Consider the following 23100-nt stretch of genomic DNA (forward strand, 5'->3'; position numbering starts at 1 on the left):
CTATATTTTACTGAGTTATTTATGACATAGATTTTGTTCCCACTAAATATATCTTGTTATTTTAAGGATATAAATACAGCCGCTCTCCTCATACTTATTTTAATTATAAATATTTTTTTATTATTTTAAAAAATTATAAATATTTTTTTAAAATTATAAGTATCGTAACAAATAATTCTATAATGAGCTGTCATAAAATGACACTTATTAAGGTATTCATAATTTCAAAATGGTATTTGTAATCATTCGAAAATTTGTAATTATGACTAATTTCAAAAGAGCCCCTTCTAATTTACCTTTATTTTAATTGTACTAAAATGTTCAAAAGAAAAAGTGGAAAGAGAAAAAAAAATAAATTCGAGTGTTAGAGAAAAGACTAAATTTATATAATTTTATTAATAAAATGTGAAAGTTGGCAGCAAAAAAATGTATAATTTTTTATTTAAATTAATTTAATTTCAATATTTTAAAAAATAAAAATTAATATTCTCATTTTATTTTTTATAAAAAGGTATAAATATTTAAATTAAGTTGTTATAAACACCCCTTGTGAAGTTCAAAACCAATAGCTAATATTATTTTTCAACTTTGTTTACATGTACTAATTTTGAGAAGAAATCATTGAAATTAATACACCTGGATTGATTTTATAAATGAATAATAATTTTTATATAAGTGGTCGTTAAAAAGTTAAATTAAGTAATAATAAATTATTTATTTAGAAAAAACTTAACGATAGTATTTTTTCGGATTTTTTGCATCCACTTCTCATGAGATTTTGATATTTGGCTTTCATCTCCTCTGAAATTTCAATATTCGACGAGAATTTCCCCTCTTGTATTTCTTATTAAAAAAATCTATCTATTTTTCAGTTAAAAACTAAAATATTCATAATTTATGGTAAAATTGTATAATTACAGCTACATCCCTTGAAATTTTACAGAAACACCTCCTAAAAAATATTACACTAACACTCCTCAGGTGGTGTAACCGTAATTTTGTAAAACAACCCCTGAACAATATTGCACTAACACCCCTCAAGGGGTATAACTGTAATTTTATAAAACGCAAGAGATATTTGTATAATTTGATTTAATCTCGAGGGTGAATCTAATTTACCCTATATTATATTGTTTAAAATAAAAATACAAAAAATGAGGATTTTAAACTCAAGCTCTGAAAATCTTTTGAACTATGCACAAAAAATATTTTAACATAAATAGAATAATATAAAACTTAAAACGAAATGAAACACCATAATTATTTAATTTAAGCCAATAATTTAGATAAAATTGATAATTATGTATGTGAACTACTTACAAAAAACTATTGCTTCTTGTCATTATGAAAAATAAAAATGAGTAGATTAAATTTATTATTTTGAATAATTTGAAATAGTATGTTGGTTTTAATGTAAATTAAGCCTTTATTAAGATAAATTTTGTATATTAATTCTTATTAAATTTTGACTCAAATTTTTAATTCTCATAATTTTGAATTTTTTTATTGTTCAGAAAAGTTCCGATCGATTAGTCTTAATCATTTATATGATTAATTTCTTATTATTTTTTTAAATGAATCGATTACAGTTACTTTCATAAGTTTCAGTCGTCAACAATTAATACACCAATTATCAATATATAAATATCTATAATTAAACAACAATTACTTTTAAAATAGACCCATATTTATATATTATTGAGATTCAAACAAATAATTTCATGATAATGGGACTTCGATGCGGTCAACTAAATTAGATTTTATCGACTTATTTTCTAATTATTAGCCATATTATTGAGGAAAAACTATTTATTTAGTCCTTTAAATTTGTATGCTATTAACTCCTTTAAATCTACTCGTTTTACTTTTAGTCTGGTCATTTTTAAAATTGGCTAATTTTAATCATTTGACCCAATTTCGAACAATTTTACCCGTACACAACTTTTCAAGAGCAATTTTAGTCCATATATATCCATTTATTTTGCATCTTGAAGTTAATGTTGGCCTAGAATGGTACTATCAGAGTTTAAATTTATTAAAAAAATATTTGTTTATATTACACTTAGAGGATTAAGATGGGCTACTAGACTTTATCATCAAAAAGCAAAATAGTCATAAATTAGGCTAAAAAACCGAACCTACGTCAAATTAATAGATAAAAGACTAAATCTAATATCACCAAAAATAAAGAATCAAAATAAATTAAGATCAAAATTATAGAATGAAAATTTTCTTTTTCCCAATCATTGATGCATAATGTTTAATCTTCCGTCATATAGTGCTTCATTAGGTTGGTCCTTAGCCCTTAGCAATCTCCGTGTGAATCTATTAATTTAAAGCTTTAATTGATACATGTTACATACATATCATAGCAAGCTACATTTGACTTCAAATTTTCAAGCAATATAATTGTTTATGTGTGTATTTAAATTTTTTTAATTAAACAACAATAAATAAATCAACTACTGGTTGTCCACATTTTAAAATTTTTAATGGGTTTACCCCATGTGATCCTAAACATATTTAAAAACACCCTTGAGACAAATAAAAAAAACAAAAATACAAAATGGCAGAGTTCGAATCCATAACCTCTAAAATTATGGAGTCTCAATTTCACCGACTAAGCGACGCCTTATTGGCCAAAAATATCTTGTATATTGTGGGCACAAGTACTGTGAGATTGGGGAGTTTGAATGGTGTGAGAATTGGTTGCATAGCTCCGAGGAACAGCCACCTTTTCTTTGCAAGCTGACGCTGATACACTAATTTTTTGTGAAGCATCAACAGGGGCCTTTAGTTGCATCAGACATATGCTACAAAGTTATGAACAAGCATCGAGACAATGCATTATCAGGGAGAAATCCAGCATGGTGTTCAACAGGAACAGGCCCCATGGTGGGCGTCGAACAGTGCGTTCGGAATACCTGGGTCCGCCTGCGCTGGTGGGATGCTCAAGAGGAGTAAGTTTCAAGGGTATTCAGGACAAGATATTGGCAAAAACAATTAGATGGGAAGAAAATTCCTTTCCCAAGTGGGTGCTTGCTATAGCTAGGGTGGGCATCAGGTCGGGGTAATGTGAGTTGGAATAGTTTTGGTGGGTATTCGAACTTTTGGATAGTTATTTTAACTATTCGATCTTGATCTAAAATTTTTCGGGTATCTAAATTTTCATCTTGGTTCTTTTCTTCATTTTTTATTCTATTTTTCCTTCATAGACTAATGCTGCAAAATAATATTTAATTAAAAGCATTTTGGTCATAAAAAATATCAGAATATCACATGAAATAAGCACAAAATGCGATCCTATCAGGCTATAAAATTATGGATCTAAAATCTGAACCCATACATATAGCTAGAGATGTGACATTTTATGAAAGAACTTTTCCCTTTGCCAACACTGATAACTCACAAACTTTTGTGCCCTCTGCCTATGATGAATCAAAAAGAGGAATGGGAAATTACAAGATAATGAGCCTATTGAGGAGATGATAGAGGAAATTATCCCACAACAGGAACAACCTATGATGCCAAGGAGGTCAAGTAGATAAGTCACAAGACCTTCTTGGCTGGATGATTTTATTTGCAATAACACAGATAGCATGTCTCTACCTCCTGATATTTCTTTAACATACATGCATAGATATTTTGTGGAAGGATTGTCTATGGTGCAGGAACCTAAGAACTTTTCAGAAGCACAAGAAAAACAAGAATGGAAGGAAGCAATGCGGCAGGAAATCAGTGCACTAGAAAGAAACAAAACTTGGGATATTTCAGCATTACCTCAAGGAAAGAACACTATAGAATGCAGGTGAATATACAAGGTCAAACTCAAACCGGATGGATCAGTAGAGATATGCAAGGCAAGGCTAGTAGCAAAGGGTTTCAGTCGGTTGAAGGTGTAGGTTACAATGACTGTTTTGCTCCTGTAGCAAAAAGAGTCACTGTAAGGTTGTTTTTGGCAGTAGCAGCAGCATGAGGTTGGCCTTTACATCACGTAGATGTGAATAATGCTTTTCTTCATGGAACTCTTGATGAAGTTATATATATGGATGCTCCAGAAGGCTACAAAGTTCCTCCTGGAAAGGTATGCAGACTGAAAAACTCTTTATATGGCTTGAAGCAAGCTTCAAGACAATGGAATCAAGAATTTACTGAAAAAATTAAGGATTTTAGGTTCACTCAGTCAAGCCACGATAATTGTCTCTTTGTTAAAGGAACAGGTTTGCAGTTAGTGACCCTTTTAGTATATGTAGATGACATTTTAGTCACATCACTTGCAGGAAATCTTATACAAGTAGTTAAAAACTATCCGGATAATCTATTTTCTATTAAAGATTATTAAAGACTTCGGAATTGCAAAAAATTCTCTAGGACTTGAACTGGCAAGATCGCCATACGATTGCCTGTAGGATTGAAATTCACCACTAAATAAGATGGAGCTCTTTAGGACCCTTCCAGGTAAAGGAAATTCTTTGGGAAGCTGTTGCATTTATGATTTACAAGGCTTGATATTTGTCATGCAGCCCAACAGCTCAGTCAGTATGTTCAGCATCCATGTCAATAACATAGGGATGCTGCTATACATCTAGTCAAATATTTGAAAGCTAGCCCCTCTACAGGTTTATTCTTCCCTTCAAATAACGATTTCAAACTAAAAGCCTACTGTAATGCAGATTGGGCAGCTTGTCAAGACACAAGGAGGTCGCTCACAGGTTTTTGCATCTTTTTGAGGGTATGTCCAATTTCGTGGAAGACAAATAAACAGACAATTGTAGCAAGATCTTCTGCAGAAGCATGGCAGCCACCACTTGTGAAAATACTTGGGTTATATATCTTCTCCAAGACTTGGGTGTCAAAATTGATACTCAAAACCCATTTTTATGTGATAATAAAGCAACATTATACATTACAACGAACCCGGTGTTTCCACGAAAGAACCAAACATTTAAAAGTTGATTGCAAATGTTGTTAGAGATGAGTACAAGGAATGTTTGATTCAACCAACATATTTAATTTCTAAACAGTAAGTTGCAGACATTTTCACCAAGTCTCTTGTCTGGTGTATCGTTTCTCCATTTGAGTTCCAAGCTGGGCATGGTTGCCTTGAGTCCATGCCCAACTTGTGAGGAGGCTGTAGAAGTTTCAAAGGAATTGAGCTAGCTGATCAGCAAATAGTTAGCAATATTTTGCTTTTAAAAGTATGTTCTTGTAATACGGTTTTAACTATACGTTATTTCTGTTTTTTTTTTTTTTAAATACGTTATTTCTGTTATTTTAAGTTAGGGATTGGGCTGAGTAATTAGTCTTGTAGGTAAGTTTGTTAGTTGAGTTTTCTCCTATTTAAGCAAACAGAGTGTATGACTGTGTAATAAGTTTTTTCAGTTCTTGATTCTTCAATGCAGCTACTTAATTCTTTTAGTGTTGTTCTCGTGACATATTAGCAACATAATATTATTGTCATCAATTTCGGCAACATTCTTCTCGAAAAATTATAGCCACACTCCGATCACACATCGGGGGTCTATCCATTTAAAAATACCACAATAACTACCCTAAACATAGGTAAAATATTGTTGTTAACAAATTATTTTTGAAATGCTCAAACTAAATCGGCATATTAAAAACTAAAAAATAGGTTGGACATTACGCATTTGCGCCCGAGCAACCTCAAAAGCAACGTCCGAGATTGGCGTTGGTCCAAGAGGTCTTAGTCACAATGGCATTGCCACACAAACAAAATTCAAGACTGATTTCGTAAATTTAATTTCCCCGACCAATCACTATTTTCGCGAGTTCGACAATAAAATCGAAGTTGTAACCCAAATTTATACGTCTTCAAATAAATTATAACTTCACCACAACAACATAATATATGTTTTTGGAAGTAACTTGTCAAGTTTGAGGGAAAAAAATTATCAACAACTTCGTTTCTTTAACAGAAGTTGCTGTAGCCTAAAAAATGACGTGAAATAACGAAAAGAGTTCGGACAAATTCCATTTTGGAAAAGGAAGAACAACATTGGAAGCTTCACAATTACAAAATCGAAATTGTATAAAAATTTATATATCGGACTTTCTAATCATCCATTTAGTAAAGATCAGTCGTATCACTCATTTAATTTCATGCTCAAAGTAAACGAAGCCCAAGTGTTAGAACTTTAAAATAACCAACTTTCGTTGTTAACATCTATTACGATTGAAATACCATCAAATAACTTATTCTTTTACACAAAACAACCTCATATTAGTCACAGGTTTTTATCAATAGTTCTTTCTACAAACATTAAAAAATAAAATATTTTACTGATAATTGTGATATTTCCTGATCTGATATGGATGTATTTATAATTATATCAAATATAAGGGAGTGCCTGTAATTTAATACAAATACAAAGGAGTATAACATTTATACATAGCAAAAATTGGTACTACTTTCTTTACAAACATGGTATGCATGCTCCTACGGAGAGGGACAGAGCAAAGGCAAACCAGCAGTGCACCACAGAGATGCAGCTTGAAAAACTATGCATCCCCCTGTATTTTCGTCGTATTTTCATTTGGCGGACAGCTTTGTGCAGAAGAGCTTTTCCTCGGAATTGCATTTACAGTGGCTTCCATTTCTGTAAGTGAGTTGAGCAGCATAAGGGATAGAGCGCTGATTGTCAGGTTCCAGGCAACGTGCTACTTGTACTTGATAAGATGATGAAAGCACAAACCACTGAGAGTGAAAAGACAGAAACCCAGGTGTTTTCTGTGTACATCTCCATGGCATCAGTGAAAGAAAAACGGGTACGACTTTCAGCCCAGTTGCGCAGTCTATCGGCCTCAGCAGCGTAGAGCGCCCGTCCCTAAGAGGTTCATGGTTGTGTAAAGGTTAATGAATTTTCTCTGCTGAAATGATTCCACATTTGTGGAAAGCAAAGAACAGAATAAAAACTGAGATGACATGCACGAGCAGGAGACTCGTATGACAATAGAGAACACAATATGCTACATTACTGAGATTCAAATTTAAAAAGATGGTTTGCTCAGGCACACAAATGCAGTGTTTGGTGTGTAATAAATGAAATGCCAGAGATTTAGAAAGAACTCTTAGCAATGCAAGCAAGCATGACTGTTTGCCATATTTTCAGCTGGAGACAATCATTACACACCCATGGATTAGAAAGAAATAAGATACCTGGTCATCAAACCAGCGACCACGTCTCAGCCATGCGGTGACTAGCGCAAGCAAAATCCTTGGAGGAGTCAAATAGTTGATAGCCCTCCCGCTTCCCTTTACAACCCTCATTCGTGGAACTAAGGTTCTAGCAACTGTCTCTGGAAGCTCACAGATGATGTTGAACATTTGCTTGTTTTTTACACTTGAACCACTGCCATAAACATGCCAATGCACTTATTATTTGAAAGAACTAGTACAATTCCATTCCCATATTTTAGAAAAGAGGTTATTGCTGAAGTGACTATCCAAGCCAAAAAGAATGTACCAACTTAAAAGGAAAAAGAACAATAAACACGAAACGTTTGCAGACCAGGAAGCAACTTAAAGAATCACCCAGATTAATGAGCCTTGGAAAGTGGTTTTGTTCATTGGCGAGGGGAAATTCATCTAGGATACAAATTGGCCATAGAAGGAATTAGAATAATTACAACATTAGGGGTACCTTAACAGCAAGTCCGTCAGAACCATGCCTGGTGAGGCTGTGTGAATTCCAACTTTTGATTTTCTACACTCCTTCAGAAGTGATGATTGAAGCTGCCTAAGTCCACATTTTGTCGCGCCATAGCTATAGTTCAAAACACATGAAACATTGAATCATTACAGTAAAATCTGGTTCACCAAGATTAAACTTCTCTCATTTAGAGAAAAGGAAAACAAACGGTTAGTATGATTGAACTTACACAGCTGTCAGGGGAGTGCTAGATCCCCCAGATCCAGCACCATCCATATTAAAAATATGACCACCATTTCTTTGGCTGTTCATGATCCGTAAGGCCTGATGAGTGCAAAGTATTGATCCAACCAAATTTGTAGATACAATCTGTCCATAAATTCATGGAAGTTGGCATGTCATTATGCTAGATAACATCGAAAGCTAATACCTTCTGTTAACTTCACTATCTTCAAATGCCATCTACAAACAAAGTTTTATACTTATTTTGTGCCTTTAACATAGCATACTATACTTGATGATGCATAACACCTTTGCAAACCATCTAACCTGTTTGAATCTTGAAACCGCAAACAAATTTTATTAGGATGCAAACCTGTTGGATGTCATCATCATTGAACTGTAGCAAGGGCCTGAATCCTTTATTTGTCCCTGCATTGTTCACCTGTAGAAGGGAATAACATACAAGTCACAGAAAATGCCATGATTGAAACTTTTGTTAAGATACTGTGTCGTTAAAAGTCTCCTAAACATACCATGCTGTGTATTAAGGCAAGTAGATAAAAATCTTATTGTAATGTCATTTTCATGCATATGGGTTTCTCCATGACAAATTCTGTGGCTGCGACTTTTCACATATGGTCACCTCGTCAGAAGTCTTTGATGTAAATGGAACATTAAAGTGACCACAATTGGGTACGTCAATCTTTACCACTTAAGTTCAGTTTTTCTTACAATCAACCCAGAAACTATATATATAAAACAGGAAATATGGTCAACAACGTGATGGGATTATATGACAGACTCTTAATACTCAATTTCTTTAGACTTCCGCAGGATAGTTACAAAGAGCTCCCCAGTTACTTTGGCTAAAAAAGGTGATTCCCCTCTTAGAGGGTGTTTGGCTAAACTTATAATGATATCTAATAAGTGAAGTTAGATCTTATTTTAAAAATAAGATCTTGAAGTGTTTGAATTAAATACGACTATGAAGCATATAAGATGTTAGTAGGAAACTTTGTAATAATACGATTATAAATTGTAAGAGTTTGTAAAGATCTTAAAAATAAGTTGGGTACTAATTTTTATCAAAGGAACTACTAAGGTCCTAACATCTTAGTTTTTGATCTTACAAGTTCCTGCTTCAAGAAATTTACCAAATATTTTTAACATCTTATAAGCTCTCAAACATTTTATAAAATATTTTGAAGAGCTTATAAGCTAATCCAATCACCCTCTTAGTCTAGAAATTACAGTGACCTCCCTTGGAAATCACCCAATTCCAGTAGCCAACCTCACTAAATTTGATGACCATCAAAAGAACTTTTATAGATTTTCCAAAATGACCTCACATATTTTCAATGACGTCATCCAAAGATATTACAATAACCATGCAATAACAACCTAACTTCCATACTTGTCTGAGAGCGTGTCATACGAGTAGCACAAAATGTTCAAAAGTTTAAAGAAGAGGATAACACCAAAACGTTGGTAGAAAACACTTTGCATTCAACATAAATTAAAAAAGAAAACATAATGCAAATTGCTTACCCAGATATCAATGGAACCAAGTTCATTGACAGCAAAGTTTGCCAACTTCCTAACTTCATCAGGGTTAGAGACATCACATGGAATTCCCACTACTTTTGCATGCCGTAGATGTGTTCTGGATGAGCCACCTGTAGCAATTATGACTTCCTTCAGATTCTCTGCTAGTTCTTTGATGGTCATGTCCACAGATTCAGGGCTGTCTCAAGAAGAGCCAAACAGATAAGAGCATTAAAAGGGTGATGAGACATGCAAATTATCAACTTGAATAATATTAATTGTAAAATTACCTGCGTGAGGTAACAACGACCCTGTCACCTGAAAGTAAAAACTCACGTGCCAAAGCTTTTCCTAGTCCTCGTGTACTGTACCAAGATAAGTTAATTGGATGAACATATAAAACAACTGAGATTTTGGCTTGGGAAGATAACATTCTTTAAGATACTAAAAGCTAACCAAAAGTAGTACTTACAAAATAATGTGGTGGTTTCTAAATCTTATTTTAGGAGGAATTAAGTGCCTATTGGGTTACTCATTTCTAGTTCCTTTTTTATTTTGCGGGGGTGGGGGCACGGGGGGGGGGGGGGGGGGATTAAAATAGAAAAATTGATTTAATCATCCTTATATACCACCTAACTATTTGGTAGATTCAGAATAGTTGACTAAGAGGATTTTTCACAAATATCATAAAATAAATTGATGAAACAAGTTGAGCTAAAGTTTTTTACAACACAATCTTTGCAAGTACAAAAATGTGATGGAGTTTAGAAATACTTGTACCTTCCAGTTATAACAACATTGCGTGGACCAAATCGACTCACTTCCTCTAACACCATGTTGGAACCAATCATTGTCCCAATAATAACCCCTCCAAGCCAACTATACCAAACTAATGCATTCATTTGATCATCCCCACCTAGAATACAATTTCAGAAATTCAAAACTCCAAATTAATTGCCTAATGCAAGAATGAAAAATCACTGCTTATACTTAAAGGAGATGTACGCCATAGGCCAACCTGACAACTGAAACCCAATTAGCAGTATAACTCCAGTGCTTAACATTGTCACAATATATCTTCCAATGTGCATAGAAAACTGTAGAGAAAGAGGAGGGTGTTAAAACACACAGACACTAGTTAAAAATTTTCAGTTATAGCATAAGCCTGACTTTTGCCTCCCGTCATAGAGATTGATTGCTTCATGATCACTGAGAATGTGAAGATATAGCACTTCCAGTTGGAATGAACCAAGATGGTGAGAAATAATATTGTAATAGGCAGAACGATGTCTCATGCTCAAGTTAGGAGCTGAATGCCTCATAAAGATCATGAGCAATAGTTCTATGACAATTACACTTAATCAGAATATTCAGGGACAAGCTCAACTAATCACATAGCAAATCTACGATGAAAGTTTGTGGATAAGAAAGAATAATGAAGTATTGCAATTTGCAACAATAATATATCCTGTTAGAGATCAGTCATTGCACATGTAACATAATTTTACTGGAGATATTGCTAACAGAACAGAGATTGAGATAGGGATAATCAAGTATATTACCTTGATAGTGTCCCCATTGACAATCTGAGATTCTAGAGTAGTAAACCAACTTAATCTTGAAAAAATTAACTCAAAGATCTCTTGAAATTTTCTCTTATGTTCCTCCGTCTCCATTTAGAAAAAATCTCTTGCCTTTCTTATGCAAAACCAGGTGTTCAGTAAACAAATTTCAGTTGCTTTAGAGATAATCAATATTTCTTCTTAGGAAAATTATAATGCTCCAACGAGGCTCTCCCCATGTGGTAACAGTAAGCCTCAAGACAATCATAACTAACCAAAATGGTGCCAGTTTACCAGGTCATGCATGGTTAAGCCCCAAGTAAACCCATTAGGACAGATAAATGAAAGTTTGAAATTCATCAAGGAACAGATGGGCAATCAGAATGAGAAATCTTCCATTACTTTGGACACTGACTGCTTCAAATCTTACCATTGTTTAATGAAAAGTTCCAAATGTTAACTCGTTTTGCTCCCAAAATTTCAGTTAATCTTTCCACTAACAAAAAAAGCTCATATAAGCTCAAGGCGAGAAAGAATGTTGTATTAATTCAACCCAGGCGTGACTTTGAGCAAGCTCACTCGCTCAGCTAGATTGAGGGGCCGGCCTAATTAAAATGTATGTCTAACACCTTTAAAGATCCAGAATTCGAATGAATGATATATCCCTTCTGTCATAAGAGTTCTGTTTTGTGGTAAAGATTAGGATTTACCACAATACATCAACAGAATCATTTACAGTATTGAACTTATCAACTAAGAAAAAGGTGTACCATAAGGAAATCAAAATTAGACTATATCTCCCACCAAGATTACTCAATCTAATTGATCTCCATGACAATACTAGCGTTTGCTTCTTTAGCGTGTTTATTTGCAACTATATGGACAACCGGAAAACCAAATTTTCTCATCAAATTCCACACAAAAATTCTAAAAGAGTGAACTTACAGAAAATAAAGTTTCCTCCAACTTCTCCATTGCTTCTGCAAGCTTCCGTTCTGATCGCAAACTGGGCTTCGAAACTCTCCAGATAGCATTTCTAATGCCCCCAAGAAACTTGTTCACATCTTTCCCAGCAGCAAAACCATTACTTCCCCTCACTTCACCACAATTTTCTTCACCTTTCTTCTCCTTCTCTTCAGTCCCAACACCCTCCTCGGACCTGAAAGACCTGCATGGTCGAGCCCAAATTCTCCCCCGACCCTTCACACAAACTGGGTCCCAGAAAAGACGATGGCGAAGGAAATGCCGAGGTGGAGGACGTTCGCCTGCCTGGTGACGACAATCTAGCGGCGGAACATGCAGCTTTGCCACCGTGGTCATTGTAGATAATCACAAGTAATAGTAGCTCAATTTTTGCAGAGATGTGGGAACTCAGAAAGCTGGTTGATTAAGAATTCGTTCCAATCTTTAAGGATTGGCAGCTGCTGTAACTTTCGTGTTCTTGAACAGGCTTGAGAGTAACAAATATCTGGCGAGGAGTAGGACAACAAAGTTAGGTAGTAGAGAAAGAGAGAGAGAAGAGAGTGTGATTACCACACGTTAGAGCAAAACCTCATCTCCACGCTTGCTCCGTAAACGTGGCACTGTTTGCTCCTTCTCGCGTATAAGGGAAGAAGGTTGGGTTGGGTTCTTTTCCGTCGAGCCCACAATCACATCAATCGTCCTACCACTACTTACATCACGATTAAAGCAAATTTAGTTTGATGGATTTGGAAAAGAAACGGAAATTCTATTTTGAATTTAGTTTGATCCAATTTAAATAGATTATATGATAAATATAATATATTTATTGGTATACAGTTTAAAAAAAATTATCAATCACACAGTAAGTGTATGTATTTATTCTGTAATTTATTTTAGTTCAATCAAACCTGATTCGAGCAAATATTTTGCATAAAACTCAGACAAATAGGTTTTGGTCCAAAAATATAAAAAAAATTGCAATATTAGTTTATACTTTTTGAAAAACTCAATATTAATATCATATTTTGGATAATATTATAATAGTAGTCTCATTATTGCAATATTAATTCCACATTCTGAAAAAACGTCGTAAAATTTATCCCACATTTCAAGATATTGTTGTAAAATTAGTCTCAAAGTTAGTAAAAAATGTTAGTCCAAAACATTGTAACTTTGCAACGTTTTCCAAAATCTAGAAGTAGGCTAGTTACTTTTTTAGTCTCATAAAGAAGACACATTTTCTTATTACTCTTATGTTTTATGAGATTTCTGTTTTGATTTCATTTGTTAAAAAATATTTTCAAGTTAGTCCTCCGCAACTTTTATCGTCAACTTTTAATGCCATAAGTGGTCAAATGTTAGTCGAATTACATTGTTGATGGGTGCGATTTTAGCACAGGTCCAAAGTCTTTGGATTTTGATATCGAATTTGAGAACCTGCAAAACAAAACGTTAACACTCTGATGCTTAAATTAGTCCCGAATTTAAAAATAGATAAATATAAAAATAAATTACGATGAGAAACTATGATAAAAGTGAGAATTTCGTATGCAAGAGCATGAATTAGAATAGTAGAGTAGCAGCAAGAGGGGCTCTCGAGTGTGGAAGGGGATTGTCTGTTGAGGGGCACCTCTCCTATTTATAGAAGGGGAATCCCTCTGTGTCAGGAGTTCCGGTGAGGGGGATCCGCATGAACAGTGAGGAAGGCGGGATTTAGGAGGGGATAAGGTTCCACATTATCTGTTCCTTAAGCAGCAAGTCTCGGATGAAGGGGACTCCTTCGTGCAGACTCCTACCTGGTGGAGAGTCTTCTTAGACTGAAGAGTCCAACCCCTTGAGGGCACTTTCCTCCCTTCGGGCTGGCCTTGGAAAGATGCAGCACGCCTTCGTACTGGGCCTCCTTCTTGGGCCAAGCTTGCAAGCTTCATCCTTGGACGGATTTTGGGGTAGGGAGCTCCTCCTTAGGCCGAGCCTAGCGAGCCCTTGGGCCAATCTTGAGAAAACAGGCCTCAATCTTGAACAATACATTTATATTTTTATATATATTCTTTATTTCTTTTTCTAGATGAACATGGATAATGTGCATAAAAATAGGTTGACCCAAAAAGACCCAAACGATTCATAAAAAATAAAGAAATGAGAGGCGCGTAACATCCTAGAATTCCCAAGTCATAAGAGACACAAAAACATTTGATAGGCAATCTTGACAGGTGCCCTAGAAAGTAGATAGGCAGGAGGCCTTGGCAGGTGCCCTCTAGATAGCAGACAGGCAGGCTGCCTTGGCAGGTTCCCACCAAAAAACAGACAGGTAGGCGGCCTTGGCAGGTGCCTCTAAAAAAACAAATAGGCGGGAGGCCTTGGCAGGTGCCCCTTAGAAAGCAGACAGGAGGGCAGCCTTGGTAGGTGCCTCCTAGAAAGTAGACAGGCGGCAGCCTTGGCGCATGCTCCATAGAAAACAGATTGGTAAAGGAAGGAGGTTGAAGGCACCCCGTTCTCATTTGGCCCATGAAGAGATCTAAAGCCCAAGACAAGCCCACCAATCTATAATGAGGACGACCCGCTGAAAATTACCAGGCTTAGCCCAAGAGATAAGTCCAGTACACTAAAAACGGCCCAAGAAGGAAAATGCCATCCAAGCCCAGCCTTGGGGGAAGGGAGGCGCCCACAAGAAGCTGGACTCCTTGACTTAGAAGGTTGCCTTGCAGAAAGGCGTCCCTCTTAGAGGACTGAAGAAGGCGTTCCTCTTGGTAGACGGAATGTGTCCCTCTTGAGGGATGCTAAATGAGAAATTGAAATAAAAATAAGAATTTCATGAGTAAAATATGGCAAAGGTATGCGTTGAGAGTTGCAGCGAAATAGCAAGACAGTTTCTAGTATCTTGAAGGTAGGCTGCCTGTATTTATAGAGAATGAGTCCCTCTTGGCAGGAACTTTAGGATGACATGCTTTTCCGAGAAAGAAGACGAAAATTAGGGGATAAGACACGATTTTATCTCCTCCTTGACTTGAGCAGCACGTTTTTCATTGGAGGACTCCCTCCATGCGATACTTCAATCCTCCAATAGGACACAACCTTCCGTCCACCAAGAGGAACACCTTCAGTCCACCAAAAGGGACACCTTTCGTCCACCATGAGGACACCCTCTAGAATCTGGAAAACCACTTTTTATTCATGCTTTAGCATTCAAATTGCACTCTTAGCACGATTTCTCTCAAGAAATCGCTTACTTTGTTACGATTTCTCATTACATTTTAGTTCTTACAGTTATTTTTCTCCTAAATTTGATACTAACTTAGGCGTCGGAGTGCTAACATCTTTTTTGCAGATCCCCCTTTCAGAATTGGCATTTGCTTCGACCCAAGCTTTGAGCATAACCCATATCAATTGAACCCGTGCATTTTTTGAACGCATCAATGGATATGCTATTACTTTAAAATTTCATCATAGAGGCACCTCGAACAATATTTAGACTAATGTTTGACTATTTCTGCCGTTAAAAGTTGACGATAAAAGTTGCAGAGGGTTAACTTGAAAACTTTTTGTTACAAAATGAAACCAAAACAAAAACTCCATAAAGCATGAGACTAATAAAGAAATGTGCCTTCTTTATAGGACCAAAAAAGTAATTTAGCCTTTTGAAAGTAATATTACAAACTACCTTATAATTTGGGATCGAAGTTACAATTTTGTCATCTTTCACAAATAAGTTGATGATTTTTTACCAATTTTTTTATAGAATAATTTTTAACTTATAATCATTGCTTTCGAACACTCAATTTAATCTAGATCATTTATTAAAGAACTTTTTCTAAAATTAAACAGTTTCGAAAAAGTATTAGTTAGTTTCCCCATACACCCTGCAAAAGCAATTTCAACGCACTCTTAGCTTAAACATCAAGGATTTTCTCAAAATTATCTAGTTTGTGTTGTTTATGTCTTTCAACAACAGGACCAGGAGGATCACAAGGTTTAAGTTCTATGTCCTTATTGCTGTCTCTAATTAGTCTTGGTCAATTTTGTTTAAACAATACAGAGTTCCATGATTGCGAAAATAGCATTTTTCATTCCATATCTTATGTTAGTGCACTTTCATTTCATTAGCAACGAAACTCTCAATGATCTCATAAATTACAAATATTCTTACTTTTAGTCCTTTCGTCAGATTCTATTAGTATTTTGACAGAAAAAAGGCATATGTCAAGCACATGACCATTGTTCAAAAAAGGCTGAAAAGTTAATGGATGCGTGCTTGCTTAACGTGTGCCTTTTCTGCCAAAACACTAACAGAATAAGACAAAAAGACTAAAAATAAGAATTTTCGTAATTTATGTGACCATTAATAAGAATCATGTAATTAATTTGACGAACAGTATACTGAACCTAAAATAGGGATTAAAAATTACAATTTCCCCTTCCATGATACATACTGCCTCTGCAATCTAACTTATTTGGATTTTCAAGTTGGGGGCTTCATTTAGCCAGCTGCTCAATTTTGCTTCCCTTCTTAAAATCTATGAGAAGTGACATTGGCTATTTTCTCAATCCTTCCTTCCCACCTTTGCTTCTGCTTTAGGATGTTCCATGGTCCCTTCGGGTCTTGGTTGGTAACCAAACAGTTTTGTCTTTAGTTGTTCTCTTCTCTTGATCTTGTTGTGAAAAGTTTGGTGGTTATCCTTATTCTGTTGTTGCTTGCTAAAATTGGAAATAAATAAGACTAAAATGCATAAATTCTTCTATATTTTAAAAGTCTGCTAAAACTCTCCCTGTTTCAAAAATAGATAAAAAAAACCCCCTCTTTATTTTTTTTAATGTAGCTCAGTTGTCCCCTTTTCGTGAAATCTAACTAATGGCGTTAATTTTTTCAAAAAATAACCATTATATCCTTACTTAATATATATTATTTTTTATTTTAATAATCGTTGGACCTGTATTGATTATATTAAGCCGTCAGATCTAATCAATTAATATTGACAATTGGATCTTAAAAATTTATAAAAAAATCAAGGGTCAATATTTTATTGATTAAAAATACATATTATAAAAAAAATTATTTGTGATGTGTATAAGAATAGATTGGCCCAAAAAGAAGAAAAAAATGACGCTCGTAGCATCCTAGGATACTCAAATCATGAGAGGCCCAAGAACACTTGATAGGCGGTCTTGGCAGGTGCTTCCAAAAAACAGACAGGCGGGTGGCCTTGGCAAGTGCCTCCCAAAAAGCAAATAGGCAGGCGACTTTGGCGGGTGCTCCCTAGAAAACAGATTGGCAAAGGAAGAAGGTTGAAGGCATTCCCCTCTCATTTAGCCCATGAAGAAATCTAAAGCCTAGTACACTAAGCCAGCCCTGTACACCAAGATCGCCCCAAGAAGGAAGCTTGGAACAAGGCCTATTGGACCTTTCCGAGCCCAACCCAGGAAAAGGGAGGCGTACTCAAGAAGCTGGACTCCTTAACCTAGAAGGATTCCTTACAGAGCAAGAGTCCCATATAGAGGGAGTCCTCCTCCAACCAAAGACGTGCTACTCAAGTTAAGGAGGAGATAAGATCATGCCTTATCCTTGAGTTTTTGCCTTCTTTCTCGAAAATGCATGCCACCTCAAAGTTCCTGCGAAGAAGGACCCCCTTCTCTATAAATATAGGCAACATCCCTTAACACGGATACCAGCAGCCCACCAATAGATAGACCTTCAAGAAGTTGAAAATCGTCTTGTTATTTCGTTGGAACTCCAACTCGTGCTTTTGCCATATTTTACTCATGAAATCTTTATTTCAATTTCTCATTTCAGCACCCCTCAACAGGGACACCTTCAAGCCCCATGAGAGAGACGCCTTCAGTCCACCAATAGGGATACCTTCAAACCCCACGAGAGGGACACCTTCAGTCCTCCAACAAGGACACCTTCAACCCTTCTACGGGACTCCCTCCAAAATTTTAGAAGGACTCCTTGCTGAGCTTTGCAGAGCAAGAGTCCTCCTCCAACCAAAGACGTACTACTCAAGTCAATGAGAAGATAAAATTGTGCCTTATCCCTGAATTTTTGCCTTATTTCTCGAAAATGCAAGTTACCTCAAAGCTCCTGTGAAGAGGAATCCCTTCTCTATAAATACAGGCAGCACCCCTAAACACAGATACCGGCAGCCCCCAATAGACAGACCTTCAAGAAGCTGGAAATTGTCTTGCTATTTCGGTGCAACTCTCAACTCGTGCTTTGGCCATATTTTACTCATGAAATCTTTATTTCAATTTCTCATTTCAGCATCTCTCAACAGAAACACCTTCAAGCCCCATAAGAGAACACCTTCAGTCCACCAATAGGGACACTTTCAAGCCCCAGGAGAGGGACACCTTCAGTCCCTCTACAAGGACACCTTCAACCCCTCTATGGGACCCCCTCCAAAATTTGAGAATTCACTCTCTATTCTTGCTTAGCATTCAAATTGCACTCTTAGCACGATTTCTCTCAGGAAATTGCTTACTCTATCACGATTTTTTATTATATTTTATTTCTTATGATTATTTTCTCCTAAATTCGATACTAACTTGGCGTCGGAGTGCTAACGCCTTTATTGCAGGTCCTCCCTTTAGAATTTGCATCCGCTTCCGTACAAGTTTTGAGCATAGTCCATATCAATTGGACCTATGCGTTTTTTGAACAATGATAGGTAATATGTATGTAGGAAATTTGATGTTTGACATTCATTCTAGGATTGCATACAACCTAGCAGACCAAGATTTCAGTAGAGTCTTAACCCTTCATCAAGATTTTAAAAGAAAATATCTAATGAAAGAAGGTAATAAACTATATTCTATAACTTATAGAATTGCATATGCCATTTCTAATACGCATAATTCAAATTTGTTTATTAGGAAAGAGTATATTGAGATTCCTAGAATTTTTAAGGAATTTGTTAAGATAATGACACCAGATCCAATAACGATACCTAGAATAGGTGATGTTGATATCATCTAAAAGATCACCCAATTTTAGATAGAACACTTAACTCTAGAACAGAGTTTAGTAGCAGGATGTCCTTTTCGGAAGATAGGATTACGGGCCACAAAGGAAAAGAGAAAGAGTTATTAAAAGTTTTAACTCCTCAAAAGATTAGGGTAACGTAAAACTTAGATGCCCTGAAGGATGGAAAGGAATACAAGTTATATTTGACATCACTAAGAAAGATAATTTTTTTTCATGTGATGACTTATATCATTTGCAGCAACCTGCTGTTGGTAGATATGAAGACATGTTAGAAATAGCAGTCCATGAAATTGCAGGTGTTGCAAGACTAGAAAATGAGAGTATGACTTTAGGGTTAAGTTTACTCGAAAATCATAAACCATGAGGAAGAAAAGGTAACGGCATGGAATTTAGTGGTGTTACCATAAAAATTGAATGACGAGCAATCATCTCGCCAGCTTTCCAACACCCTTGTGTTCACCTTCCCATGGCGCAAACATTCCTACAATCAATTTCCGGCAACAATACTATCCACGACATGGCCTCCTCATCCATTGACTTCTCCTGTATGTTTTTAATTTAGTGACAATTTTGGTTATTCCGACCAAAATTACCCGCCCCTTGCCACGTTAGTAGCTACGCAAGACGCCACATGTTTAAATTGAGACTAGTTGGCAGCCGGAACCCTAAATTCCAATTTGTCCGGCTAATTTTTGGATAACTTTGATTGGAAGGACCAAAATTGCTAATAAATTAAAATATATAGGACTAGAATTACTAATTCAGTAGTGACATGATTAATTTTATCATCATCGATACTTAGAGGACTAAGTTTACAATTTTGGCCAAAAAGAGGAATAGAAAGAAAGGAAAAAACAGTCTTTCCCACTACTTAACTGCCAAATTAAGTTCTGTATTCAATTTTCAACTCACAGTTAGCGGAAGAAGAGGAAAGAAAGAACGAGAAGGGTTTAATAAAATGACAACTCTACAGCTATGGCCGCTCCCTCCATTGCCTTCCCTTCGCAACCCTAATCTCACCTGTTGCTATTTTACACCCACCGCCAGTTTCAACCCTTCATTGAGTGCTGTCAAATTCAACTATACCCATTCCGCATCTCTCTTTAGACCCTCCAAGTTTCCGTCTTTCAACCGTAGAAGGGCTCAGTTTCAGACTCTTCATTGTAATGGGTCCAACAAGGATACCGCAAAAACCACCTCGTTGGACACTAAGGAAACCGGCGGTGGAGGCGGCGGCGGTGATGGTGATGGAGATGACGGGCAGATGGAAAAGAGTAGTGGCCTCTTGCCAGAATGGCTGAATTTCAATTCAGACGACGCGAAAACGGTTCTTGCGGCGTTGGCCATATCTCTTGCCTTTAGGTCATTTGTGGCTGAGCCTAGATATATTCCTTCTTTGTCTATGTATCCCACGTTTGATGTTGGAGATAGAATTGTTGCTGAAAAGGTAATATCCTGATTGATATTCTTTACAAGTTGGATTTAGCTTGTTGGGATTTTGAGTTTGAGGTCTTCGTGTTATGAGGTTTCAGTTTTATGTGATCAGGTATATGTGTTGGAGATTGTATTGTAGCTTCAGGTCATTTTCACTTTGATGTTGGTACCCACTATACCTTCTTTATCCTTTTGAAGAATGCAGGTTTTTTTACCATTATGAAATCAGAGTTCTGGCTAGAACCAATCAACCTAAAGAAACAGAACAATGGACCCTGAGTTAAATTGTTAACTGTGATCCTCAAGACGTCTGGAAAATGATGTTCTCTTAACTTGCAGTTTAGTGGCTAAATTATTTTTACCATCACTTTGTCTAAATGCTCAATAGAAGAAGTGACCAAGGATATAGATTAGTCCACCATGTTTCTGTCGAGCTCGCTAGGTATGGATTTATCAGTCTATGTAAATAAAAGTTAAAAGTCCAAATTTGCACCAATATACAAATTTATTCCAATATTATATGTATGAATGTAGTTTCGCTCATTCTTGAATATATCAACATTATTATTTTCTACTTTATGTTGTCATATTAGTATCTGCCAGTGTGCACTCGCATTGACGCCCGAGTTTGTAGTGTCATAAAAGCTTCCTACAAGAGCACTGTTTTGATCAATCCCTTTCCATGAAAAGAACCTAGTCTGCATCAGCCGCTACATGTGATGAGTTCGTCTTGCTTTCTGTTCTTGGATGGAACTGCTTTGATGATTGTTGCCTACCTTCCACCATGAAAGCCCTCCTATCACTAAAATTGTTCTTTTGTTTTATGTTTATGTCTGCAGGTCTCATATTATTTCCGGGAGCCCTGTCCGAATGATATTGTAATTTTTAGAAGCCCACCGGTGCTTCAAGAAGTTGGCTACACAGATGAAGATGTTTTCATTAAGCGGATAGTTGCAAAGGAAGGTGATGTAGTAGAGGTGAGATTTAGAAAAGTTTTCTGCTTTTGGTTTATATTTTTTACATTGGTCGTTGGACTCCCTGTACTCGTGAACTCTCTGTTAAACTAGCAGGTGCATCAGAATTTGGTGCATTATTTCTTCTGGAATTTCCACGGTTGTAATTGAGCTATGATATTATTTTACTTCCTACAATTTTTATTGCCAAACATGAGATTTTTACATAGACTGAGATTGAGTAGAAACATCACTGTTTCATTGACCTTTTTATAGTTTGTTGATTGTTAGGCTTATTGATCAACATAAACCACTATTATAATCAAATTGCTCCTGTAGGTTGAAGCTTAATGGATCCGGAGTACAAATTTTTAACTTCTACAACATTGTGTTGGACTATTATCTAAAGAAAACAGCTACAAGAGTTTTCTGGAGATGTATGGACTTCCTGGCATTTATCTTATCATGTTTATATTGTCTATTTTTTAACTTTCCCTAGTTCTTGTTTGATCTCCTTATCTTTTTTCTAAATAAAAAATAATGGTGACACTTTTATCCAGGCTTATCGATTTTTGTCTTTCACTAATTTAATAGGGTCTGGTTACAGTGTGTCTTTACCTTTTTCTGCATGCCAGTTTATGTCATCGTAAATGAGTTCTCTTTTCCTGACATCCAGTGCCATAAGATTTTGACTTCTTTTTAGTTCAAGTTTTATTGTATCAAATATGATGGAGAATGCAAATTTAAATGATCCTACTTTTCATTTCGGCTTATTGGTTTCACTTCTAGTTGCTTTGTTACATCAAGTTCCCATGAAAATCTACTTTTTTTCTTGTTTTCATGTTATTCTTTCTAATGCAGGTTCATGATGGGAAACTGATCGTAAATGGGGTTGTCAAAAATGAAGACTATATTCTTGAAAAACCTAAATATGAAATGGCACAAGTTGTGAGTACAGTTTCACTTATTTACGTTTGTGACAATTTCCTGTCATTGGCTATTGAAATTAGGCAAATAAATAAGAAATTCCTTTTACAGCATAAGAAATTTGTCTTTTATATTCCTGCACTTCTTTTCTAAAAAGGGCATTTTGTTCGCAGCGTGTACCAGAAAAATCTGTTTTTGTTATGGGCGACAATCGAAATAATAGTTATGACTCACATGTCTGGTAATTTTCTTGCATTTACAATGTTGAGATTGTGATATTTCCTGATTACCAGTTTCCGTCTCTTATTTCTAAAATTTGCTTTTTTCTTAGGGGACCCCTTCCTGCAAAGAATATATTAGGGAGATCTGTATTTCGGTACTGGCCTCCCACTAGAGCCGGTAGCACAGTTTCTCCAGAAGGCTGTGCTCTTGATAAGAAGGAGAGCAGCGTTTCTGCTCAATGATATGAACCCATGCATCTGGTTCCCCTGGGAAAGCAGAAACTGAAAGTGCAGTTTCAATTACGAAATGCACATTATATGCTGTCTGATTATAAGCATACCATTATTTAGTAAAGGCAGAGGAAGAAAAGTCTCCTGCGTAAGTTGGTACAGATTTAGAACCATCTTTGTTAATGTATTGTGAATGAGATACCACAATGCACATCACAATCCTAACTGAGCGGATCGTGACCCAACCTCCACGGCCCTGTCTCCCGTACTGCCTTTCTTTGAGGCAAATGCCGCCAATTTTTGTATGATTTATGTAATGGACAACATATTACTGCAAATTCCCCTGGTTCTTCTATCACTGTAGTAAACTGTTGAACATTTTGCTTATCA

The 23100-nt window shown here is 35.9% G+C and overlaps 2 protein-coding genes across 3 annotated transcripts; one reads left to right on the top strand and one right to left on the bottom strand.

The window, feature by feature from the left end:
- Positions 1–6328: 6328 nt before the first annotated feature.
- Positions 6329–12582, bottom strand: NYC1 (NAD(P)-binding Rossmann-fold superfamily protein). 2 transcript variants are annotated; one of them, XM_011095289.3, is made up of 11 exons: positions 12554–12572; positions 11948–12470; positions 10459–10537; positions 10221–10356; positions 9731–9805; positions 9444–9639; positions 8269–8337; positions 7903–8042; positions 7665–7787; positions 7181–7373; positions 6329–6848 (listed from the first exon to the last, which is right to left on the bottom strand). In XM_011095289.3, the coding sequence occupies exons 2-11, from the start codon at positions 12320–12322 to the stop codon at positions 6663–6665; spliced, it is 1572 nt and encodes a 523-aa protein (XP_011093591.1). In that variant the 5' UTR covers positions 12323–12470; positions 12554–12572; the 3' UTR covers positions 6329–6662. The 2 variants fall into 2 exon arrangements, with proteins under 2 accessions (XP_011093591.1, XP_088731933.1); XM_088875807.1 differs by having other exon boundaries at positions 11948–12582.
- A 7238-nt stretch (positions 12583–19820) lies between these two features.
- PLSP1 (plastidic type i signal peptidase 1) lies at positions 19821–23065 on the top strand. The gene is made up of 5 exons (XM_011095290.3): positions 19821–20391; positions 21218–21355; positions 22193–22279; positions 22432–22499; positions 22590–23065. Exons 1-5 carry the CDS (start codon positions 19903–19905, stop codon positions 22720–22722), a joined length of 915 nt encoding a protein of 304 aa, XP_011093592.1. The 5' UTR covers positions 19821–19902; the 3' UTR covers positions 22723–23065.
- The last annotated feature ends 35 nt before the right edge of the window (positions 23066–23100 follow it).

The sequence above is a fragment of the Sesamum indicum genome, linkage group LG11 (genome assembly GCF_026168435.1).
Source record: "Sesamum indicum cultivar Baizhima isolate 11 linkage group LG11, ASM2616843v1, whole genome shotgun sequence".
NCBI lineage: Eukaryota > Viridiplantae > Streptophyta > Magnoliopsida > Lamiales > Pedaliaceae > Sesamum > Sesamum indicum.

Excerpts from the sequence above, each read along its gene's own strand:
- NYC1 (XM_088875807.1), bottom strand. The coding sequence starts at position 12,322 with ATGACCACGGTGGCAAAGCTGCATGTTCCGCCGCTAGATTGTCGTCAC. Across the intron at positions 10,538-11,947 it reads TGGAGGAAACTTTATTTTCT|TTTTCTATGCACATTGGAAG; the intron begins GTAAGTTCACTC and ends CTTTCTCTACAG. Across the intron at positions 9,640-9,730 it reads GTCGTTGTTACCTCACGCAG|CCCTGAATCTGTGGACATGA; the intron begins GTAATTTTACAA and ends TTCTTGAGACAG.
- PLSP1 (XM_011095290.3), top strand. The coding sequence starts at position 19,903 with ATGACAACTCTACAGCTATGGCCGCTCCCTCCATTGCCTTCCCTTCGC. Across the intron at positions 20,392-21,217 it reads ATAGAATTGTTGCTGAAAAG|GTCTCATATTATTTCCGGGA; the intron begins GTAATATCCTGA and ends TTATGTCTGCAG. Across the intron at positions 21,356-22,192 it reads AGGAAGGTGATGTAGTAGAG|GTTCATGATGGGAAACTGAT; the intron begins GTGAGATTTAGA and ends TTTCTAATGCAG.